At 40.7% G+C, this 24,429-nt stretch overlaps 1 protein-coding gene across 1 annotated transcript; it reads left to right on the top strand.

The window, feature by feature from the left end:
• The first annotated feature begins 1,065 nt into the window (after positions 1–1,065).
• On the top strand, positions 1,066–23,873 carry WDR1 (WD repeat domain 1). The gene is made up of 15 exons (XM_075499759.1): positions 1,066–1,307; positions 1,579–1,700; positions 5,644–5,734; positions 8,744–8,891; positions 10,334–10,514; positions 12,394–12,471; positions 13,231–13,311; positions 13,430–13,663; positions 14,511–14,598; positions 16,446–16,602; positions 17,284–17,371; positions 18,428–18,538; positions 19,071–19,244; positions 20,444–20,588; positions 22,646–23,873. Exons 1-15 carry the CDS (start codon positions 1,292–1,294, stop codon positions 22,753–22,755), a joined length of 1,824 nt encoding a protein of 607 aa, XP_075355874.1. The 5' UTR covers positions 1,066–1,291; the 3' UTR covers positions 22,756–23,873.
• Positions 23,874–24,429: the final 556 nt, after the last annotated feature.

Raw genomic sequence — 24,429 nt, 5'->3', positions numbered from 1 at the left:
GTTAATTTAAGCGGACATCCAACTTGACCTCAGGGGACAACTCTGAGATAAACTCGCAGTTTGTAAAGCACCTCAGCGATATCTGGAGTTGGACAGCATAAAACTATGGGAATACGCCCTGTTATTAATGTAACAGTTGGACTTGATGATCTTAAAGGTCTTTTCCAGCCTAAACGATTCTATGATTCTAATTATAACATAATCATAAATGTTTAAGAGATGAAATACTGACTGCAGACAGGAAGTGCCTTCCCAACACCTCTATAAAAGGAGGAAATCAAGGACCAGAAGACCTGCATAGCCTCTGTTGCAGGAGGTTACTACAGCTGACGCAATCCCTACTTATAAATATGGTGGTTCCCAAGCAAAACTAGAAGTCTGTCCTCTCAATAAGTTAGGGCACAGACCCGGTGCCCCAACAGCTATCACCGGGACAAATTCCGCACAGCAGCTACGTTTAGCGATGCCGTGGGAGTCGGAGGCTGCTGCCTCAAGATGAAGAGAGCCGGTGGGAGCTGCCCCGCAGCCGCTCACCACACGATGACAAGAGGGCGGGAAAGGAGCGACATGGCAAGCGGGGGGGGCTCCCCCCGGCCTGTTTCTCCACGCACCCGCAGCTCCCGCTCCCTCAGCGTCCCTACGTCTCCTTCTCTCCCCGCACCCCGCCTTCCCTGGGGATCAGCGCGGATTTCCTCTCCTCACCGGCCCGGCTGTCCCCATAACAACGCCGCTGACCACCCCCACCTCCACCCCCCCTCGCCGCGGCCAGCGCGGCTGCACGGCCACTCGTGCGCACGCGCCGAGGAGGCCCACAGCAGGGGAGGGGCCCGCGCATGCGCAGCCCGCCCGGCGGCGCCCACCCCGAGGCCGGGCAGAGCCGCCGTGTGGCGCCCGCCGCGGCTCCCCCGCCCGCCGCGGCCTGCGCGCAGCTCCCTGCCGGGGCGGGGCCGGCTCCTGCGGCCGCCCCAGCGCAGCCCCCGCCGGGCCCGGCCGAGCTCGACGGCATTTCCGGGGGAGGGAGCGAGGCGCGGGCTGGCGGGGAGCGGCGCGGCGCGAGCGAGTTGACTATATATGGTCAAAGGCAGGGGAGAGCGGCGGGCCGCGCGGGCGCTTCCTGGTTCGTGCCGCTGGGCGCCGCGGGGCTGAGGCGGCAGCAGCAGCAGTAGCAGCGGCAGCGGCGGCGGGGAGAGCGAGAGGCCGGTCCGCCTGCGCTGCGCGGGGCTGCGCTCGCCCCCCTTCCCAGCCCTTCCTTTCCAGCGCCACCGCCCGCCGCAGTAACAAGTGGGCGAAGATGCCGTACGAGATCAGTAAGCCCCCGGCGAGGCGGAGCGGGGGGGGCCGGAGCGGCGAGGTGCCGGGTTGGGGACTGGGTGGCGGCGGCGCAGAGCCCCGCTGGCTGGGGGGCCGCCGGGCGGCCCTGTGCCGCCCCGGAGGCGGGCGCGGAGCCGGCGGTTCCTCACAGCTTGCTGACAGCAACAAGTGACCGCGCCTGCCGGCAGGGCGTTTGGCTGCTCGGCTGGCGTCCGTTAACGGGGAGAAATGAAACGCTTATTACCCCCCCTTTTCTTTTTCCCGTAGAAAAAGTGTTCGCCAGCCTCCCGCAGGTTGAACGAGGCGTTTCCAAAATTATCGGAGGTGATCCTAAGGGCAACAATTTTCTTTATACCAATGGAAAATGTGTCGTCATCAGAAACATTGATGTAATGTATCCTAATTTACTTTGTTTCGTAGTATAGAGCTTTCGCTAAGTTTCATTTTGTTTCCCGGCCCCTCTCCCTTAATAGCCTGTGCTTCATTCGCTCTTGGTAATTTCAATTGAGGTCACAGATCTGTGATCAGCAGCAGGGGAATAAGCAAGGGTGCATGACTCAGGCATAAAACCATGGGCAGCGACTGTAAAAACCTGTAGAAAATCTCGGCAAAATGTGCAGTTCTCCTCCCTCTCTTTGCATAGGACTTACAGATGAGAGACTGGTATGTTCTGGTTGGCCCTGTTTATCTTCTTAAGTATCACTATCATGAAGTTGAGCACTGTATTTGCCTAATAAATGAACTCTTCCCTATTTGCCGTATTGGGCCCTTGCATTGGCTTGTAAGAGAAGCATGCAAATAGTTGCAAACATCTACCTTTAAATGCATTAGCTCGTAGCTTTTCCCCTCCTGCTCCAGGAATCAAAACAGTTGTCAGTTGCTTAACTCTGTGGCAAGCATGTTGAGTTCTCAGGCCTGCTCACAGGGAACTTTTCCCATCGATTAAATATTGGAATGCCCCAGTTAATGTTTTCAGTGGTGTGGAGGTTTGTTTTGTTTTTGTTTTTTTTTTTTTCTTCTCTGGTGGTAACTAGAGAAATGTTAAATGAGTTATTTAAATTATTTCTTTTCAAAGATGGCATCCTTTTGAGAAGTATGGAGGAAGCATTACAAGTCTAGGCTATTGTCTTGCTACCAGTTTTCAAAAAATACTTTTCTTCAAAGTAAATGTTTGTTCTTTAGAAAATCGAATTCTCCCCTAGGTTTACTTTCCTCTCTCACTGCAGATTTGGCCTGCAGTGAGGAGGGCTGCAGGGGGACAAGTCATACCTCTCTGGAATTTTTAGGTCTCCACAACAGTGGATTTGTTTATGGCTGCTTCTGTAAATCACCTTTGCAAACTGAATTTTCATGAGCTGTTTTCCTGACTCATCTCGTCATCCGCACTATATTCAGACATTTCTTCATTGTCATGCCACAATACAGAAATGCTACTAATAACTTAATTCTTTGCAAATTTGTTTGAGATCAGTTTAAATTCATCCACTTGAAGACAAAAATGAGCTTCCACTCTGGTTTCAATGTCTCAATATAATGTTGTTGTAATAGTGTTTCACTCTTGGTATCAAGAAGTTCAATTTTCTGAAACCAGAAGCCCAAATTTAAACACTGTAATGGCACACAGTGTGATGAGAGAAGAGAGAAAAGCCACTCTGCTTATGTTACAGTTTTTGCCCAAGTTATGGATTGTGACCTCCTCCCTTGCACTGTCATTAGTGTTCATCTGACCCCATTTTGGGGGTTAAATTGGAAGAAAACAATTTGCTTTTATCTTCCTGAATCAGCTCACTGAAGATCTGCTCAGTGCAAATGTTAGTCTCAGCATGAGCCAGAATGTAGAGCGCATGGCAAGGTCAGAGTACAGGCGAGGTGGGGTTGTGGGAATTCAACTTAGACTGTTTAAACTCTCCAAGGAGGTTGAGAATGGAAGTCATAAATCCTTCAGTTTTATGGTGTAATTCATGCTAATATGCAAACTTACCTAACTGGCAAGGAGAGTCTGCTACTGTTAATAAATGACAGGTGATGCTCTGCAGACAACTACAGAATGTATTGTAGCAGTGACACAAAAACTGACTAAAGCCTGTGCTATGGCTTTTGTGTTGGAGAACGTTGCAGTTTGTTCCGAACCCAACATGGAAGTGTCTCCACTCTTAGTTGAGAGCTATGCCTTCTCTGAAAAATATGGAAGCCTGTATAATAGTTTGCAACAACCAGATGAAATACTGGGAGGTCTGTGTGTAATTCGTCCATGAACAGTTCTCCAGTGGGATGGTTTTACTCTAATTAAAAAAACAGGTCATCAAAATGCAGGGATCACCTTTCTTTTAAGTCTGAAGCTATCTAGTATTAGCTAATCAGTGGTGATGAATATAGTGTTCAGGGTTAATGCTTAATCTTTGAGCATGACCTAGAGGCTTACTTTAATGAGAAAAAGTCCTAGAACGGTGCTGGAAAAGCACTGTGAGTCAGAAGTGCTAGTGATATTTGTAAGGTTTCATACCTCGTTAATATTTGATTGTCTTCATGGGTCTAAACCTACTTTGAAACTTGGAACTTCAACTGCTCACTTTCATATGTGGCTCTGGTTTCAGTGTTCAAATAAGCCACACAAGCCCATTCTTCTTGTTGAATCTAGTATTAGGTACTGCATTTGTCCCAGCTAACAATATAATCTTATCCTAAAATGTCTTTAGAAGTGGGGGTTTTTTTGGGTTTTGATATGAAAGACATACAAGGTAAAAAAACTGACTTTACAAGCAGAAATTATGTAATCAAATGGCATTTAAATTGGCAGCTCTAACTTATTACCTGGCTTCCTGATTTTATTTACTATATCTTAAATTTAGGAGTCTATCTTTCATTTAACCCCTTACGTCAGTCTGTTAAGTCCAGTCTCTCATCTTCTTAGCTTCCTGGACTCTTGGAGATTCTTGCTGTAAAATAGCAGCTACTAATGTATGCCATTACTAATGAAGTGTGGGGTTTTTTTGAGCTCCATGAACTTGTAGGTGATGCAGCTATAGCATGGGGAAAACATTATCTTGTCTTGCTTAGATAAAATCCAGTTGCACGCAGAATGGAGAGTAATGTGCATACTGTAAATGCAGATGATTGTAACTTAAGTAGGGCTATAACGCACTCAAGCAATGTATAAAAGCCGGAATGAAAAAGAGCTGCTTCTTGCATGAGTAAGCTGTATTCTGTCTCCTGAGATGTAACAGTACTGCAACAGCAAGAACTCTTGCAAGCAGGAGACTGTGCTTCTAACACAGAGCAGGTGTTTTAGTTTTTCCTGATTGGATGGCTGAGTCATACCATAACATCAGGTGGTTTTCTGGTTTGGTTGAATAAATCTGTATTAATTATAGCAGTTAAAATGGACTTTTGTCTTGACCATATGAGTCAAGTTTCTGGAGCTGGAAGATACCTGTTAACTGGTAGAAAAATTTTTCTAAGGAGTAGTGTATTACTGTTGTAGCATATGTGCACTGTATTTGGAAGATGTGCAGAATGGGTTCTTTATACAGTTAATTTGAGAGCAGATTTTGCTTTGATGTCATCCTTTTTTGATTTGTGTGGCACCTCTGTAGTATGACACTACTGATCTGCTGAGACAGTGAGTTAGTTTTAGTGTCCAACCTGAAGCATCTGAAAACATATTTAAGACTGAAGAGATAAAATTGTGATGGAGTGGCAGTGAATTTCTTTCAGAATTCCAGTACAGCTCTTAATACTAGGGAAAACATCTTTTCTGCAGCTAGTCCATCTACTAGCTTTTTAACCAGAGAGCAATTGGCAAGAAAGAGCAAGCCTTGCACGCCTCATTGGTTACTGAGTGATCTTGAGTACATGGTGATGATTAACAGCCATGCAATATGGTTAACCATATGCTTGATTTTCATACTCAACTATAGTAGAACTTCTGGATGTATGTTGCAAACCACAGCTCATGTTTAGTATTTACTTGGGTAACTGCCTTACCTGGGCTAGCCCCATAAAAAGAAAGTCCGATGCTTGGCCTATTATTTTGGAGAGTGTTTTTCTACCTTTCAGCAGGTGTTAGAGAGGAAAGGATCTGGCTGTTAGAGGAAGTACTTTAGTTGTGTCAGTTGTTAGAAATTAGTGTGTTGTTTTAGTCATACTGGACAGCAGTGTTCTGCAATGTGTACTGCACTTCTCAGTTTTAGACAATAGCTCCATGTAAGCTGGAAGGAAGGGTGTGGGAGAAGGAGCGTGAGGAGAAATTCTGAATTTTATCTTTGAAACTCTGATTTTACTCCTTTGAAAACCAGGAAATCCAACTTAGTAACTTTTTTTCCTTTAAACTAGAATCCTGCAGTTGCTGACATCTACACTGAGCATGCCCATCAGGTTGTAGTTGCCAAGTATGCTCCCAGTGGATTCTACATAGCATCTGGAGGTAAAGTATCAGTGCGCATGCTGCATGAGATATGTGGACAGAGCTGTTAAAATGCTTGACGCAAAACTTACTGGCAAAACAGAGTAGTAACGCTTTGCATTTATGTACAGAAAATACATAGTCAATGTGGTATGCTTCAATGGAATTACATATATATGCCTGAGGGAGGAACGATTTCTACAGTTGTTCCTCTAACCTCTTTCTAAAGCAGTGAGTTTAGTGACATGCTTGGTCGTCTTAAAATTTATTATTTAAATCAAAAAGAACCTGAAAATGAAGTTTAAATACTTAGTGTGAAGCGTAAAGAGAACAAATCTTAGTGTGATGAATGACTTGTGTACGTGCAGCAGAATGAAAAGTTATTTCTGAAATACAGGGCTATTGTTTCAGTTTGTTAATAAACTTTTATACTTTGAGGACGGGAGGGGTTCTAGAAGAGTGTATACTCCTTTCTTTTCCCTCCCCCTTTCTTCCTGACCAAACTTGGCAAGACTTGGCATGATTTTTCTTACATTTGTAACCTAAACTAAAAAAGCTTTCTTTGGTAAGTTAGCAGGGAAGGAGGCTGATTCTCAGTTTCCATGTAATGTATGTGAATCAAGAGTCTGAGAACAGGTGACATGAATTTATACAGCATGAATTTCCTGGATTGCTAGCCAAAATGGCTACAGTTTTTGATTTTAGTTTTACAAAGAACTAAACAAACCCTTTTTAATAGAAGCTTGCTTCAAATAATTGATCTTTTTTCAGGAGGACTGGTATACAGTTAAAGAATATTGATAAATACAATACTATAGCTTCCATTTCTTAAAAACAATTACGGTCAATCTATGGATTTTTTTTTTTAACTTGCTTGCCATTGTCAATTAGAAACACTTCAGAAGCATGTCCAAATACAGAAACACTTTCTAAGTAGTATATCTGAAAATAAAACATTCTGAATATGAGCTCCTTAGAAAGGGAGTCCAGACTCATGCACAGGTCTTAGCAGAATGGGAATTTCTTTCACAGCAACTTTAAGGAAACAATATTTTTTTAAAATGTTGTTTCCTTCTTTGCTTCATGCATATCAGAAAGCTGTATTAGAATATGTATCTTTTGAGTACTGGGGAAGCTTTAAGAACACTGATAGCACAGCTTCCCCCCCCCCGCACTCCCCCCCGGAACCAGAGCCAGGATTTTCTTGGCTCAGTCTTGTGTGTGGACCATATGTCAAATTGAATACCTTCTTAAAATCCAGTTTGCATTGTTTATTCTACAGACTTGGTGCTCTAGGTTTGTGCTGTACTTAATCCTCAGAATAACCATCTATTTTGTTCTTGTAGCCTTGCAGACTTTCAGTCCTCTGTAAAAGAACAGTTATATATACATAGCCTGATCTGTGAAGAAGTTTTTCATTAGTGATCAGCTTAAGGAAGCTCCTTGCTCCTAGAGGGGGAGTATTCAGTTGACTCTTTTCAGAAGTTGTCTGTCATACCCAAGTAAATTAGTTTCAGCTGTAATATTTCCCTTTTAAAAAGTATCTTCTGTATGTTGTTTATAAAGTTTTGTGATACTGTTGAGCATGGAGTCTGAAGATAGTATCAGGCTGTTTAAGCTGTTTCTAAGTATGACATGTAAGATTCATTTCTCTATCTATAAATTTGCATTAGCCATGCAACCTGCATTAATACTTCATGTGCTTGATGAGACAAACCTTTGGCAATATGCTTTGTGACTTTTATGGTAATTTCTTACTGCAGTCATAACAGAGGTAGTAATGGGAGATTCCACAAAGTTAAAGCTATATGTCTCCTATCTATTAATAGATGGAGCAAACAATTAGATTTTGAAGTCCACGTTAAAATTCTGTTTCAATAATAAGTTCTCTATGTAAAATGGAGGATTCTGCATCTGTCCTTTTAGCAGAAGCGGAGAAGATGAGTCTATGATCAGGTCTCAACGATACAGGGTTGCTGTATGTTTAAATTGAACTGTGAAGACGCACCAATAAATGGTGATCAGAACTCAAAAACGTTCTGCTGAGGTGAAAGGTATATATTTTAGCACGTGGTTTATTCTAAAACAGTGGCTTTTATGAAGTGTCCAATACACACAGAATTTGCTGTGTGGGTTTCATTAGAGATGTGTAAACCCGTCTGTGTATAGAACAATTCCTCTGGTTACAATGCTGCACCACAGTAATTGCTCTGAATAGAAGCAAGCTCTAGGGCTGTGTAATACTGAGAGCAAATGGTGACCAAGGAAGCTTTCATTATATTAAGTCTTAAGTTGTTATGAACTGTGCTATGTCTGCTGCTTGTGACATTACCATTTTTTAATATAATGTTGGATTCCTTTGTAGTAATCCAGGTAGTGCAGGTATCCACATGCAACATTAAGTGTGTACATGCTTCTGTATAGAAAAACTATGCAGATGAGTGTGCGTTAATTGAGTTCTATGGGCAGAAATATCTTTGTATGTTTATGTATACCCGGTATTTGTATGCAAAACAGGTTTGCTTTGAAGGTACAAAAAAGCTGAGGTATGAATTTTAGTGCATCAGCTACTGTCCATCAGATTGCTCTTTACTGTAGACGTAGGGTGGCTTACTTCCCAATGAAGTGTGGGTAAGCTATCTTGTAGCTTCTGGGGAGGTGGGGGTGGTTTGGGTTTCTTTTTTGTGTGTGACACAGATACTTAACGCATACTGGCTGATAACTTTAGAGTTTCTACCCTCTTACTGTGCAACTTTTTTCACATGTCTGTTTGCAAAAGTTGTCTCTGTGTTGTATTTATTGCTGCATGTTTTGAACCTTAATATCTGGTTAAAAACATACTTCAGTGAAACAGATGTAGTCTTCAGTGTTCCTAAATCAAGTGATTTGTAGTAATTGTATAGGGTAAGATAATAGGTCCCCAGTACAAATGTTTGCTGTAGCTGAAAATCTGTGTCCTGGCAGATTGCTGAGTCATGTGACTGAGTCATGCTGGAACAACAATAGTTATATTTTATTTTATTATGGCAGATGTCTCTGGAAAGCTGAGAATCTGGGATACTACACAGAAGGAACACCTACTGAAGTATGAATATCAGCCATTTGCAGGAAAAATAAAGGACCTTGCCTGGACTGAAGACAGCAAGAGAATTGCTGTGGTTGGCGAAGGAAGGGAAAAGTGAGTAATTCTTTTGTGCACGTGCATGCGCGTGCACAAATATACACACACGTACATATACTGTAAAGCTCTGTATTCTAACAAAGCAGGTTCTTAGCAGAAAGCTTTTAATTTTTCAAGGGAAGAAAATCATGGCTTGTTCCCTGTTCAGACTTCAAGTTGTGCTGTTCTGCAGCAGAATTCTTTATGCAGTATTTGACAGCTGTAAGACTACTTAGAAAATACAGTTTTGTTAGAATTGCTCAGTTTAAAATTGTGTGGGTCTTGTTTGTTTTTTAGAGGTGGGTATTGCATTCAATAATAGCTGTTCAGTATGCCTTTTGGTGGATTTTTTTTGTCTAATTCTGATAGAGTAGGAAGGTAGAACCACATGATAATTCTTCTCCCTCCTCTTTCACCCCTCCCAAATTGAGAGGACATGATCAAATAAGAGAGAAAAAAAAAAAGTGTATCTGAATTTTCTGTCTCAGCAACATGCCTGTATTTTTAGGCCTTACTATGTTAATTAAAAGAAAATCACAGCCAGTTGTCCTTGTCTGACTAAATGAGGTACCCATTACAGTCAGGTTTGTGTCCTTTCTTTAATGTTTAAAGACTGACAGATCTTTAAGGCAGAGTCCAGACCAGGTAGTCTTATGCCTAAAGGTCTGAAAAACATGATGTGGTCCTGTTCCCTCACGCCCTGCACCATTTTTTAATCACCATCATGTACTGTGTCCTGGTATTTGAGAGAGATTCTTTGTCCTCCATCCTTCCTTCCACCCCCACCTGCCCCTGGCTAGATACTGTGTAAATTTGCTTTCCTACTTTAAAAAGTCTGCCAGTTTCCTGTTAGGTGGAGCGCTTTTGGTCTAGAATTTTGCTGAAGTGATTCTATAGAACTGCTTTTTAATAGCGATGCTCTGGCAGTTTAATGCCACTGTATTGATTATGCTGATTTTTTTTTTTAAGGTGATTTAAAGTAAGAACTGACAGAAGTGCTGTTATAACTCTTCTTCCTTAAACATTTAAGTAATAATAGTTGTAAAAGTGATGGTACCCGATCTAGGCTAAATAATCAGATAAATGATCAGATGACATTGTTATCCTAGCTTTCTGCATTCTGTGTAGTGACTAGGCAGACAGAATAACTTACTGCTTTCTTTTATAAACCAACAGACTTACTGAAGAATTATCTCTTGGATCTCTGAATTTTAGAAGCTTTATACATAAAACTTGCTTGTCTGTCCCCTTCAGCAAATGTCTCCTGCTGAAGATTAGATTCTCTCTCCAGCAAGATCTCAAATATCCTTCAGGGAACTATGATGCGCTTGTGTGAGATTAATAAGATGACCTAATTTCTTTTCTTTGTGTGCACTCAAATCTGCTGTTTGCAGATGCTCAAGGAGTTAATCTACGTGTAACTTTTATGAATTGTAGTTATTGTGTGGTTTTCTAACTAGATTCGGAGCAGTGTTCCTGTGGGATAGTGGTTCTTCTGTCGGCGAGATTACTGGGCACAATAAAGTGATCAATAGTGTGGACATTAAACAAACAAGACCATATCGTCTGGCAACTGGCAGTGATGACAACTGTGCTGCTTTCTTTGAGGGACCGCCATTCAAGTTCAAGTTTACAATAAGTGTGAGTTTAAGTTTAGATATGGCTCTGTTAAACTGTGCAGCAAGTTGACTAAAAGCTTTCCAACAAGCTTGCAGTTCTTGTCACGACTAGTTGTTATAACAAGCTCTTAGCTCCCCCTTTTGAGGTATTGTTGGTGTCAAGTGGCTTTCTTAAACCCATGTATGAATATAACTGAAGGCTTGTCTCACGCCAAGAAAACTGAAATAAATGCTTGGTTAAGAAGAAAATCTGAAGCACATCTTGCAATTTTTTTTTCTTTTAATGGCTCTTCATCCTCTTCTGTAACTTACAAAGTAGGATGTTTCATTGGCCCTATTGGTGCTTTCTGAGCTCTGCTTCCCAGTGCAGACCTGCGTAGAATTTCTTAATATTCTCCAAGGCGCTTGATTCAAGAAATATGGTGGTGTGAATGGAATTTTCCAATCTGCTTAAGTGTGCTTAAATCTGAAATCCCAGGGCAGCTTAGAAAGGATGAGTGTAGATGTTTGAAAAAGTAACTGATTTCTATGATGAGGAATGGGTATGTAACTTCTGTGGTCAATTTTCTGTTTCTACATTCCTTTTCACTTTTTGTTTCTTATTGTGCTAGTTAAAATCTGTTATGTAAATGAAACAAAGCTGGGAACTACCACATTTAAGACATTCATTGTTACTTGAGGCCAAAGAAAATAAAAAGCCAAAAGCTTCTGCAGCTGTTTCTGATGGCAGAAGACATGTCTCTTGCCTCAGAAAAAAAAAAAACCAAAAAAACTATTGCAGAGATACTGGATGTTATTGCAGTAGTAAATTCAAGATGTTTAGTTCTTATTTCATTTTTAAAAACACAGTAGTAGGCCTTTTATTTTCTTAAGTATGTGCCTTGAGTAGTCTTCGTACACTGACTTTAGTAAGGATTCCATTCCAGTTCTAGAAAAGGAATTGTTTTGAGCTCTGCAATCCAATGAAATGATGTAGTTGCCTAATATATTTCTGAACTTAAGTTGATACTTGCATTTTGCTAAGCTTGTTCTTTTGGAACTCTGAAGTCTGAAACGCTTACCAGTGCTGCTTAGACTGGTATGTGATGCAGTCTTCCTTTTAAAGTGATATTTGAGTTGATGTATGGGATTCTGGTACAGGCAGTTATATGGTTTAGATTAGAGCTTGAGGTATCATCAGGAAAAAAAAAATCTATAGTTAAAGTAAGTAGGTTAGAACCTGCCTTTCATAGTACTAAAAATAGTCTCCCAAATCTCTTTACATGGGAGCTTTGGCCTCATTGTGGTGCTTCCCTATTTAACGCGTGTTTTCTAGTTAGCATGGTTTGAATAGTCTCCTATTTGTAAATAGTCTATTTGGGGAGCATACATCAGTCTTGCCTGCTTATTTCACAGAGCTACCACTAATGCAATCTCCCAGAAATGGAATTCCAGTAAAATAATAATTTATTCTTCATGCCTGTGTTTTTTACAATAAGAAGGATAAAGTACTCTTCTGTGTCAAACTTACTTGTACAATGAAGGAAGAGTCAAAATCTGGAGAATGTTGCAGAAGAATTCAGTGACCAGAGGGGAAGAATCCTGTGTTTGTCTAGGCTGCAGCTGTGGGATTTTTTTTCTACCTATCCCTGAAACTGGGTACTCGTTCACCTGGTGGTGTGCTAAGTTACTTGAACTACATCAGTATTGATGTCACAGTTTCTTCCCTGGACTGTTCTTGATCCCCATGATCCTCTTTAGATAGAGGCTAGACTTGTTCCATAGCAATTCTCTGCAGCAGGCATCTCCTACACAGCTAATTTATGGCTCGCATGTAAGAGAACTTCATTGTTACTGGATTGTCTTCTATGTAAAAAGGTCTGTTCTCATTTTGTGTGCTGATTCTTACTTTTTTCCTACAGGACCATACACGGTTTGTGAACTGTGTGAGGTTTTCTCCTGATGGGAACAGATTTGCTACAGCTAGTGCAGATGGCCAGGTAAAAACCAAGGAACTCTTTTTGTAGTGATTTTAGCACGAGAAGATTTTCTTGTGCATTTTGGGAATAGGATTAGTATTGTAAAATACATGTTGCTTCCTTTTTCATGCCAAGAAATGACTGGCTTAAACTTCTAAGTATCATCCTATAAAGCTGTAACAACTGATGTCAAACAACTGATGTCAAACAGACTATTGTCACTCAGCTTTATTCCTTGTTTCATCTCCCTAGCATATTACTTCTCTTACAGGTTATCTTGGCAGGAACATACTAGACTTTTGGAATATGTTATGTCATTGTTAGGATCCTGAGAAGTCTGGCTGAAATACTAAACTCATAGATAGCAACCCAGCTCCATGTGGAGTCCCTACTGATGAGGGCAGGTTTGACAATGACACTGATACCATAGGTAGCTCCTCTATCTAAGAGAGCAGATTCCCATGACTGCAGTGCGAAGCAGCTGCCATCACAGCAGGAGTCAAAAATGTAACATCTTCCAGAATTTCAAATGTCAGGATCCAATGTACTGAGTGGCTTACTGTGATTATTTACAATTGTCATCTCATTTGTTTAGTCTTAAATATTAAATGTAGGAATACTTGTGCCTCTTCTTCAAAAAATCTAGTGTTTGACAAACCTGCAAGCCTGCCATATAACAAAAGAATGATCTGTGCAGTGCAAGTAACAGTGTTTCAGTTCTTGGGTTTTTTTCTGTTACTGCTTTTTCCTTTAAGTTATATGTCTGTGTGCTCTCTTAAGATTTTTGTCTACGATGGGAAGACTGGAGAGAAAGTGTGTGCTCTTGGTGGAGGCAAAGCTCATGATGGAGGTATTTATGCTGTAAGTATCACTTCATTTGTATAAATGGACCGTAGTATTTCATTACCAAGTTCATGGACTGTGAAGTCTTGCAGTAATAAATGCATTTACTATCTTGTGGTGACATTTGTTTTTACAGATTAGTTGGAGCCCTGACAGTAGTCAGTTGCTTTCTGCTTCTGGAGATAAAACTGCTAAAATCTGGGATGTTGGTGCTAATTCTGTTGTCAATACTTTTAACATGGGATCAAACGTGTTGGATCAGCAGCTGGGTTGTTTGTGGCAGAAAGATCACTTACTGACTATCTCACTGTCTGGCTATATCAATTATTTGGACAAGAACAATCCAAATAAGCCTTTACGTGTCATAAAGGTAGGTTAAACTTCTGTTGTTGCACCAGTTTCTGCAATAAATGACTCGGTGGTTGAAGTTGTCTAGATGGAATAATAACTTGAAAAATGGTTTTGTTAAATTAGCATTGCCAGAGAAGCTGTGTGTGACTGACTCTTGCAGGCACATGAATGAGGAAGTTAAAATGTTACATGCGTGATACTGTGCTTTGTGCAAATATACAGACTGATTTTGGTTTCAATTAAGGTTATCAACTTATCTTTCATAGCAGCTTTTAAGCATTCTTGAGATGAGAAAAGAAATACAGCATAGATAGAAAACTACCAGTGATGTCTCATTCTACCAGACCTAGTGTATTGTGAACAAGGTGACTATGGTTAGTGTGCGATCGAGCTTTAATTTTAGGAATTAAAGAGTTCGCTGACACAGCACTCTCATGGGAACTTACATTTTTACATGAACTAGAAACAGACGTCCCAGATTCTTGCTGTTGCTGCTATAGTTCTGGCAGTTGGTGTGGGTACATGACCGTATTTAGCCCTCTTCCTTGAATCATAAAGTGCCTGAAAAGCAAACTTTGTCGATGAAAAGGCCGTTAAACTATTTTAGCCCAGCAGGCTAATAACGATATTCACGGTGTCTATTCCTTCTCTTCAAGGAGTGGTACATGGAAATAGCAATGCTGCAACAGTTAAGTGACTGCACCGTTAACTACTGATTTGTATTCTGGGTGACTTTCAATGCTTGTGAATAAAATGATACTTTATTTTCTAAATAACCTATAATTCTTTTCAAATAGGTTTGATTTATGTATGTGTTAAGATGAAAAATTGCCCATGAATAATTACTCTTTGTGTCCCATTCACAGGGTCACAGTAAATCAATTCAGTGTCTTACAGTACATAAAAACGGTGGAAAGTCCTATATTTACTCTGGAAGTAATGATGGTCATATTAATATCCTTTGAATGATAGTGATATATGTTCTAGCCTTATAGTCTGAGAGAGCTCATTAGGAGGGAAAAAAAAATAAGCTTTGCCAAAGACAAAAACTTATGTTTATTGGACACAAGGTCAAGGGAGGTGATTCTGCCCCTCTGCTCTGCTCTGGTGAGAGTCCAGCTCTGGAGCCCTCAGCACAGGAAAGACGTGGACCTGTTGGAGCAGGTCCAGAGGAGGGCCACAAAAATGATCAGAGGGCTGGAACACCTCTCCTATGAAGACAGGCTGAGAGAGGTGGGGTTGTTCAGCCTGGAGAAGAGAAGGCTCCAGAGAGACCTTACTGCGACCTTTCAGTACTTAAAGGGGGCTTATAAGAAAGATGGGGACAAACTTTTTAGCAGGGCCTGTTGTGGTAGGACAAGGAGTAATGGCTTGAAACTAAAAGGGGGTAGATTTAGACTAGAGATATGGAGGAAATTTTTTACAATGAGTGTGGTGAAGCACGGGAACAGGTTGCCTAGAGAGATGGTAGATGCCCCATCCCTGGAAACATTCAAGGCCAGGTTGGATGGGGCTCTGAGCAACCTGATCTAGTTGAAGGTGTCCCTGCTCATTGCAGGGGGGGCTGGACTAGATGACCTGTAAAGGTCCCTTCCAACCCAAACTGTTTTATGATTCTATGATTTTATGTCTGAAGAAGTTTATTTTGCTTTCCCTTAACTTGCCTATTTTACTGGTTGCTTTAAACTTGCCTGCTAAATATAAGCAAGTTCTTAATTTCCAGTTGTCACTTCTTTGTGGTAGTTAGACTGTTAATATACAGGAGCAAGTAAATACATAAATTAGGCTCTTGTAACTTTCCAAGTATTCTGTCATACAGGCAAAATATGTATTGCTGTCTCTTGCTGTTACATGCGATAGGTAGATCTTAACATGTGCTGAAAGTCATGTATCTTGTTTTTTAGATGTTCAGGACAAGAAAGATAAACTCTTGTTCATCTATCTCTGACCCATTAACGTGCATTTCTCTTTACAGTTGTGTTTTTTTCCCACTTGTGTTAAGGTGTGTTTTTTGTAGTTCTGTGACACATTGTGTTGTTTATTTGGAATCCTAAATGTCATCAGGCTTTCTCACTACTGAAGAGAACTTGTACTTCTTTTGAGACTCTATTTCAGTCCTCTTGGTTTCTGGAGCAAAACACTGGGAATGCAGCCTGGTTCCCGAAAAGGGCATCTTAAAGGGTGAGGTTGGGATGTGTTCAGCTAGAAGACTTGGCTTTTTTTTTTTTTCAATGTTCTGAAGCTTATAAATAAAACTGCAGTCCTTCATCCTGCTTGCTGTGATGCATTAAAATGATGTCACATTGGCATAAACCATTATAAATACAGGACTGGTTTCTTTACAAACCTGTAGTATAGTGTTAATAGTTCAAACTGATGTTAACATATAACATCAGGGAAAGCCAATGTTGCAGGACTTCTAACTGTAATTCTTTAAAAAGTATTTCCTATCCTCAGACCTAATGCTAATTGTTCCAGTATTTGCTGCTGTCTGCGGTAGGTCATTTAGCTCATTACAGAACATCAGAGGTTCATTTAATAAATATTTTGAGGGTATGAGGTTGGCTGCACCCTGGTACAGGTTGTCCAGGGAGCTTGTGGAGTCTCCATCCCTAGAGATACTCAAAACCCAACGGAATGGGCAGCCTGTTGTAGCTGACACTGATTTGAGCAGCAGGTTGGACTAATCAATCTCAAGAGGTCCCTTCTAACCTTAGCTATTCTGTCCGTTATTTAACTTTTTATGACGCTGTATCTGACTGCACCACTATCTTCAAATGTTCCTTAATTCTATTATGCACATTATTGGGATTCTGAAACTGGAGAGAATGATGGCTTTTCTGGGAAAGGCCATACAAACCAGGTTTCTAGAATGGCAGTGGATGAAATGGATCAGCTGGTCACCTGCAGCATGGATGACACTGTGCGCTATACCAACCTTAGCAAGAGGGACTACAGGTTAGTTAAAATGTTGCCTTCTATTGTAGTATTGCAGCCCTAATTATTTTACAGCAAGAGTTTTGTTGATTTTTATATGGTAAATAATTTTATGCTGCAATTTATTCAGGTTTTAAGTTGCCATGGAAACTGTAGAAATTATTGCTGTACCAACCTTGCTTTTTTTTCTGTGACAACAAGAAATGCATCCCAGACTTTTCAATTTGTCTTATCCCTTCCACAGATTAGATAGCCACCTGATACAAGGCAGATCTCTTAGTTAAGGAACTGTGGGAAGGGTGTTCATTTTACGATTCATAAATACACAGGAATATTTGTAATAAATGTGGTTAGGAGGGGTGGGACACAGCTGTTTCTTCATGGAAACCACAACTGAAGCAAAAAACTTTTAAGGAATCCTATTAAGATCACCTAGTTAGTTTAAAAAATTAGACTCTAGTATAGTAACATTGACTTTCACTTCGAAGGTGTACTAAGTGATCAAGATACTAATGCTTTAAACAGTAAACAGAAGGAAACTTTGCAAATTATTAAAAACAATAATAAAAAATTAAACTATGCATGTTCTTGATCATTAGTGGGTGATTATTTGAATAGGCAACTTTAAATAATGGTAGGCATGGAATAATTTTTTTCTGCTTTGTCCTTCCTGCTTCTCCTCCTTGGCACACCTTCCTCCAGTGGCCAGGATGCTGTGAAAATGGATGTTCAACCAAAATGTTTAGCTGTGGGTCCTGGTGGTTATACTGTAGTTCTGTGCATTGGACAAGTAAGTATTAACTTGTCGATAATCAACACAATTGCTCTGTTAATAATGCTGTGTATAGTAACACGATGGTTTCTGACAAACCTGTTCAGTGTGGGATCACCTTGCACATCTGCAGAATTTCCTAATAAGAGCTATGGGGAACATAATTAAGCAGGATACTGGATAGGCTTGTCTTTTTGCATCCTGTACCAATTTGACAGTCTTATGTATAGGTTTAAATTTCACATGGTCCCTCATGTGGATGCATCTGAATTTGTTATCAATACAGCCTTGTGCTGGAAGGCTATACCAGTCTGAATCATGCTCTTGCCTGATCTGTTTAGTGATGCGATTTTGGGGAAAGGATGTCTTGCTCCTGCTTTTTTATCTTTTTTTTTTTTTTGCAATAATCTGACTAACCAATTAACTAATGCTGTTGTACAGCATAGGTAGCTCTAGCTTGCTTGCCGGTAGTATTCAGATCATGCAAAACCAGAGAGATTGCACCAGGACTATATTGTATCAAAGCATGCTTAACTTGTAATGATTTATGCCTTCTGTATGGATGCTGGTTTTATGCTTGGGATTTTCAGTAGTGTTCCCCAACCCTGTTTTCCACGTGAGTTATACTATCCAGTTCTATAATTCCAGTTGTCCATAGGAAATAGCCCTTTAAAATTTAACATTGCAGTATTAACTTGCTACTGATTTGCTCCTGCCTCCCTTCCTTTAACAGTGAACCAGGACGGGAGTAAGCATTGCTAAAAATACTGTCTTGTCCATGTTTCTTTCCTGCTCAAACCAAATGAGGCGAAGCTGAAGGTAGTAGAGCATGCCCTGCACTACCTAATTTAGAGCACATAAATACTCCAGTACAGTGGATTAGTTAGTCACCACACATAGGCATTTCTTTCAATTTTTTTTTTAAAGAATGAAACTATTCCCTTAAGATCAGAATATAGTAAACTTCTGAGCAATCAGAGTAGATTTGTATTTATGACAAGCAATGTGGCTTAGTCATAGTTTTGTATTAAGCACTTTGAAGAAGGGTCTTAGTTTCTGGTTTTTTATTTACAGATTGTCTTGATGAAAGATAAGAAAAAATGTTTTGCAATTGATGACCTTGGCTATGAGCCAGAAGCTGTAGCCATTCACCCCGGAGGAGGTACAGCAGCAGTGGGAGGAGCGGTAAGGTTGCATTTCCTAAAACTGTACTACTTTGAACACTGGAACTAGTAACAGAAGTGTTTAATAATAGTAGGTGTGTTGTGTTTATGGTTGGACTGGATGATCTTAAAGGTCTTTTCCAACCTATATGATTCTGTGATTCTGTGTTGAGAAGTAGTAGGTGGCAGTTTGTAACAACAGCAACATTGTAACAAGTAAACTATGTGTAATTGGGCTTTCATTTCCCCCAGTTCTCCCACCATTGTGACCTAATGTCTGTTTCATTTTTTTTATCTTATATTTGCTGTTTTTAAATTGTCAACTTGTTTTTACCCAGTGTATGCTTACAGTAGGCAAATCCTAGAAATCAGGTCTATATTCTAGACTTGGTGGATTGTAGCCAGCATAAATGACAGGTTTTTTAAACTATTTCTTAATATAAGCACCACCAGATAGAATTGGTGCAAAAAGTTCCAGAAACTCAGTAAGCCTTCCTCTTTCTATTGTAAAGTGATTTTTGTACCTTCCCCCCTTCTTCACTACTCATTGGCAGGATGGGAATGTCCGTTTGTATTCGATCCAAGGAACCTCTCTGAAAAATGATGATAAGTGTTTGGAAGCTAAAGGTCCTGTTACTGACCTGGCATATTCTCACGATGGTGCCTTTCTTGCAGTCTGTGATGCAAACAAAGTTGTCACTGTCTTCAGTGTCTCTGATGGCTATGCGGTAAGAATTGTTGTACAAGGAGTTTTGCTTGTTTAAAAACAAATCAACTGGCATCTCATATCTAAATCTGTTGTGGTGAAATATAGTGCAGCTGGTGAGACTCAATTGTTAAATCATTGATGTATATTTGGTGTTTCTGTGACTGCCAGTTTACCTGGTATTTTGAGTTAGTGTTGCTTTTCACAGCAGCCTGTGTGAAGCCTCCAGATCATAAGACTAGATGAGGAAATGTATGGTGTAGGTTGGCTACAGGGAAAACACTCAAACCCATCTAATAACAAACACATAGTTAAATGGGGGAGAGGTTGGACTTCCACATGCTAGCAGTACTTACATACTCTGTAAATTTTTGTATTTATGTTCCTTGTTCAGGTCAGCTGGATCACTAGTGTGGTTTTTTTAAAGGGAAAAAAGGTCAACAAAATATATGCATGCCTGTTAGAGTTTGTGTGCATTTTTGTAAAAGGACAAGAATGCAGGCTCAGTTTGATAAGAATCATGCAGTACAATAAAGTTTAATGAAACAAATAAAGCAGACTTGGCAATAAAATTCTGCCAGCTATGGCACACAGTTCCATGGTAAGAACTAAGCAATGAAAGGAATGCGTTAGGGCAGGGAATCTTACTTTATCATTCAATGTAGTGTCTTTTAACCAAGAACCAAAAAATGGGCAATTTCCGCTTTCCAGCTGAGCAGTCAATATGTGTATCAGCCTGTAAAGTCATTAAGCTTTGACCGAAACTACAGTGAAGTAAAAACTGCAGGATGGCATTCCACAAAAATGTTTCATTTTCTAAGTAAAAATGTAAAGAATTTAGTTTTAGAAACATCTGTGGGGTTATTTTAAAAGCCTCTAAGCAAGAAGTGACTTGTTGCACATGCACTTTACAGATCCAGCCTTCACAGAAAAAGTCTTTTTTACAAAAATAAGCATCTGTCTGTGTGTGTGGTGTATTTTTGGTTTGGTTTTTTTTAAAGTGTTTTTTACAAAAGGTTCAGATTTTATTGGCCTGATAAGTGTTCAAATACATAGCATAAAATGAAGCCACCACTTTGTGTAGGGCATCCATTTGCACCTGAGATGTACATTGTCTGGAGTCCTGCAGTAGTTTATTGTGATGCTACATGTTAAAAGCCAGTGACTTCCTGAAGTAGCTTAAACTAATGAAATAACACTATATCTCTAAATTTCAAATAGGAACACAATGTTTTTTACGGACACCATGCAAAAATTGTTTGTGTTGCCTGGTCACCAGACAATGAACACTTTGCTTCTGGAGGCATGGACATGATGGTATATGTTTGGACCGTAAGTGATCCAGAGACCAGAGTCAAGATACCAGGTATGTTTCCTTCAAAATCTTACTTTTGTCAGTTGCTAGTAGTTCTTGAAATCCAACACAGTACCTGTTTCCTAGAACTAATGGTAAGCAGGCTTTGAATGTTAGAATCATAGAATAGTTTGGGTTGGAAGGGACCTTTACAGGTCATCTAGTCCAACCCCCCCTGCAATGAGCAGGGACACCTTCAACTAGATCAGGTTGCTCAGAGCCCCATCCAACCTGGCCTTGAATGTTTCCAGGGATGGGGCATCTACCATCTCTCTGGGCAACCTGTTCCCGTGCTTCACCACACTCATTGTAAAAAATTTCCTCCATATCTCTAGTCTAAATCTACCCCCTTTTAGTTTAAAGCCATTACCCCTTGTCCTACCACAACAGGCCCTACTAAAAAGTTTGTCCCCATCTTTCTTATAAGCCCCCTTTAAGTACTGAAAGGTCGCAGTAAGGTCTCTCTGGAGCCTTCTCTTCTCCAGGCTGAACAACCCCACCTCTCTCAGCCTGTCTTCATAGGAGAGGTGTATCATGCCTCTGATCATTTTTGTGGCCCTCCTCTGGACCTGCTCCAACAGGTCCACGTCTTTCCTGTGCTGAGGGCTCCAGAGCTGGACGCAGTACTCCAGGTGGGCTCTCACCAGAGCAGAGTAGAGGGGCAGAATCACCTCCCTTGACCTGCTGGCCATGGTTTTTTTTGTTGCAGCCCAGAATACGGTTGGCCTTCTGGGCTGTGAGCGCACGTTGTCGGCTCATGTCCAGCTTTTCATCCACCAGTACCCCCAAGTCCTTCTCTGCAGGGCTGCTCTCGATCCCTTCATCCTCTCACCTGTATTGATCCTGGGGGTTGCCCCAACCCAGCTGCAGGACCCTGCACTTGGCCTTGTTGACCTTCATGAGGGTCACACAGGCCCACTTCTTGAGCTTGTCCAGGTCCCTCTGGATGGCATCCTGTCCCTCAGATGTGTCAACCACACCACTCAGCTTGGTGTCATTTGCAAGCTTGCTGAGGGTGCACTCAATCCCGCTGTCTATGCCATTGATGAAGATATTAAACAGCACTGGTCCCAGTACAGACCCCTGAGGGACACCACTTGTCACTGATCTCCACCTGGATATTGAGCCGTTGACCACTACCTTCTGGATGTGACCATCCAACCAATTCCTCATCCACCGAACAGTCCACCCAGCAAATCCATATCTCTCCAATTTAGAGAGAAGGATGCTGTGGGGGACCGTGTCAAAGGCCTTACAGAAGTCCAGATAGACAACATCCGTAGCTCTCCCCTTGTTCCCAAACTAATTTAGCCTTTATGCTAATCTCTAGCTACAACAGTGTCCTGGTTTTGGGTGGCATAGAGTGAATTTTCTTTCTCGTAGCTGGTATAGTGCTGTGTTTTGGATTTGGGATGAGAATAATGTTGATAACACACTGATGTTTTAGTTGTTGCTAAGTGGTGTTTACACTGGTCAAGGACTTTTCAGCTTCCCCTGCTCTGCCGGGTGCACAAGAAACTAGGAGGGGGCACAGCCAAGACAGTTGATCCAAACTGCCCAAAGGGCTATTCCATACCATATGACACCATGCTTAGTATAGAAACTAGGGGGAGTTGGCCGGGGGCAGTGATCACTGCTCGGGGACAGGCTGGGCGTCAGTTGGCGGGTGGTGAGCAGTTGCATCACTTGTTTTTTCCTGGGTTTTGTTCCTCTCTCACTCTCCTGTTGTTTTCCTTCTCATTACAATTCCTTAGTATTTTGTTGTTCTTCCAGTTATTAAACTGTTCTTATCTCAACTTAAGAGTGTTCTTACTTTTGCTCTTCTGATTCTCTTCCCCTATCCCACCAGGGGGGGAGGGTGAGCAAGCTGCTGTGTGGTGCTTAATTGCTGACTGGGGCTAAACCACAACAAATAGCCAGAATTCTTCTGTTACGTTATTTTGTAGTCACTTTTAAAATACACTACTAGTATTTAATGCAGCTGAAAATCACATTTGGGATATGTGCTGAAGTTATTTTGTCAGCCTAGCCTTCCTAATCCTCTTCTGTTATTTCACACTGCCATACAGATGCTCACAGACTACATCATGTAAGCGGCTTGGCGTGGTTGGATGAACATACTCTGGTAACAACATCCCATGATGCTTCAGTCAAAGAGTGGTCTATCTCCTACGATTGAAATAAGCCCTCTCTTTGGAAGGACCTAATCAGGGACTAGAACTACTGCAGTGGAACATAGCATTTCTCTTAAAGAATCTGTATTGGCCTCTGGGTCTACTATCATATCCTCATATCTTTACAGGGTGTTCATATCTGTAATTAAATGTACTTTGAAAGCTTTAGCCAGTAACAGTTTGCACATGAAAAGCACTTAAATTATGTCTGGAGCTTAACCTTTGTGCTGAACATTCCAGAGGCAACAGCCAAGCGAGTTGGTGTGAAAGATTCAAACTCAATCAGTTGTTCTTTTCTAACCAAGAAACATGAGACTGTACAGCATGAGAGTAATACTTCTCATTTTTTCTAATTACAGAACATTTCTGTACTAACGGTCATAGTAAGAGTATTTAGTTGTGATCTGAAACCAATCAAGCTGTGTGCAGCTACTGTATATTGCTTTGCTTCTCTGTACTGCACCAAACTGTTGCCTCAGATTTTCTCCTCCAGATAACAAAATGGGGTACATACATAATAAACTTTTTATGTATTTCATGTCAAAGCTTTGTGGTTTATTTTAAGGTGGAAGTGTGGGGTTTTGATGTACTTACTGTTGTGGGTATAATGTTTACAAATAATCGTTGTGGCAACTTCTTGCTTCAGAAACACATTTGTTACTTTCATGAATTAAGAATGTCTGGTCATTTCAATGTCAGAGAAAAAATCATTGTTTCAAAGATTAAAGGTATTTTCTGTTTGAAGGAGGAGAAGCATGTTATTGATTTAAAAAATGCAGTATTTCTACCACCTTTTCAAAAATGCAGGAATTGAAGTGAACCATTGTTATGACTTGAAGTGATTTTTGAGAAGATAGTGTTTGCTGAGTAAGTTTTATGCCTTTGCATGTGCAGAACAGTTGCATGGAAGCCGTTATCTAATGCGAACAGATCATGATCTTGTGTTTAGTTCCCTTCTCACACTCTACAACACATTTAAGTGATTTGAAGCTAGCAATCCAACAAGGGTGGAGGAGGACACTCTGATGCAAAGTAGTAGGAAGATTTGTTACCATCTCTAGTGGCCAAAAGAAGTTGTTGCTGCCCAGAACTCTGGGAGACTTTTTTTAAAAAAAAACAAAACTTCTCTGCTAAGTCTTCACCACCACCACCAGCCCTCCAGTGCTCTTTGGTTTTTATTAAGCTTTCCTTTCTGTGTGGACTTGTGTGTTGTTTTTTTTACCAATCATATTTCTAATGACACTAATTATACAGCAAATAAAGTGCTTTTGCTGCTTCTCATACTGTGGACCATTGCTCAATTGCTGAAAAAAATTGCTTGTCAAAAATGACTTGGTGAAACATGTCTTTAAAAGGAAAAATGTTGATTTCTTTTTAGGACTGGTGATCAGATGTCTTCTGGCATGCAAACCAACATATACATTAGAACAGTTGACATAGGTTTTATCTAAGAAGCAGAATATTTTGCATCATGGTTTCTTTGTGCATACTGCATCTCTCCATTAGCAATTTTGCATGTCTGTTTATTAACAATGCAAGGACAAGAAGTTCTGGAAAAGGGCATGTTTGAAATTAGGCATAAGATATAAATGAACAAGATTTCTGTGTCTAGCCCATAAAACTTGTTCTGCTATTGTTGTGCTAGTCCCTGTGCAATACATCTGTTTGTTCCCAGAGTC

Source organism: Mycteria americana, chromosome 4, assembly GCF_035582795.1.
Source record: "Mycteria americana isolate JAX WOST 10 ecotype Jacksonville Zoo and Gardens chromosome 4, USCA_MyAme_1.0, whole genome shotgun sequence".
Taxonomy (NCBI): domain Eukaryota; kingdom Metazoa; phylum Chordata; class Aves; order Ciconiiformes; family Ciconiidae; genus Mycteria; species Mycteria americana.
Note: the sequence above shows the minus strand (reverse complement) of the source record. Positions and strands in the feature narration are given on the sequence as shown.

Coding starts and splice junctions, on each gene's coding strand:
- WDR1 (XM_075499759.1), top strand. Junction 13,664..14,510: donor AGCCTTTACGTGTCATAAAG/GTAGGTTAAACT, acceptor TCCCATTCACAG/GGTCACAGTAAATCAATTCA. Junction 16,603..17,283: donor CTTAGCAAGAGGGACTACAG/GTTAGTTAAAAT, acceptor ACCTTCCTCCAG/TGGCCAGGATGCTGTGAAAA.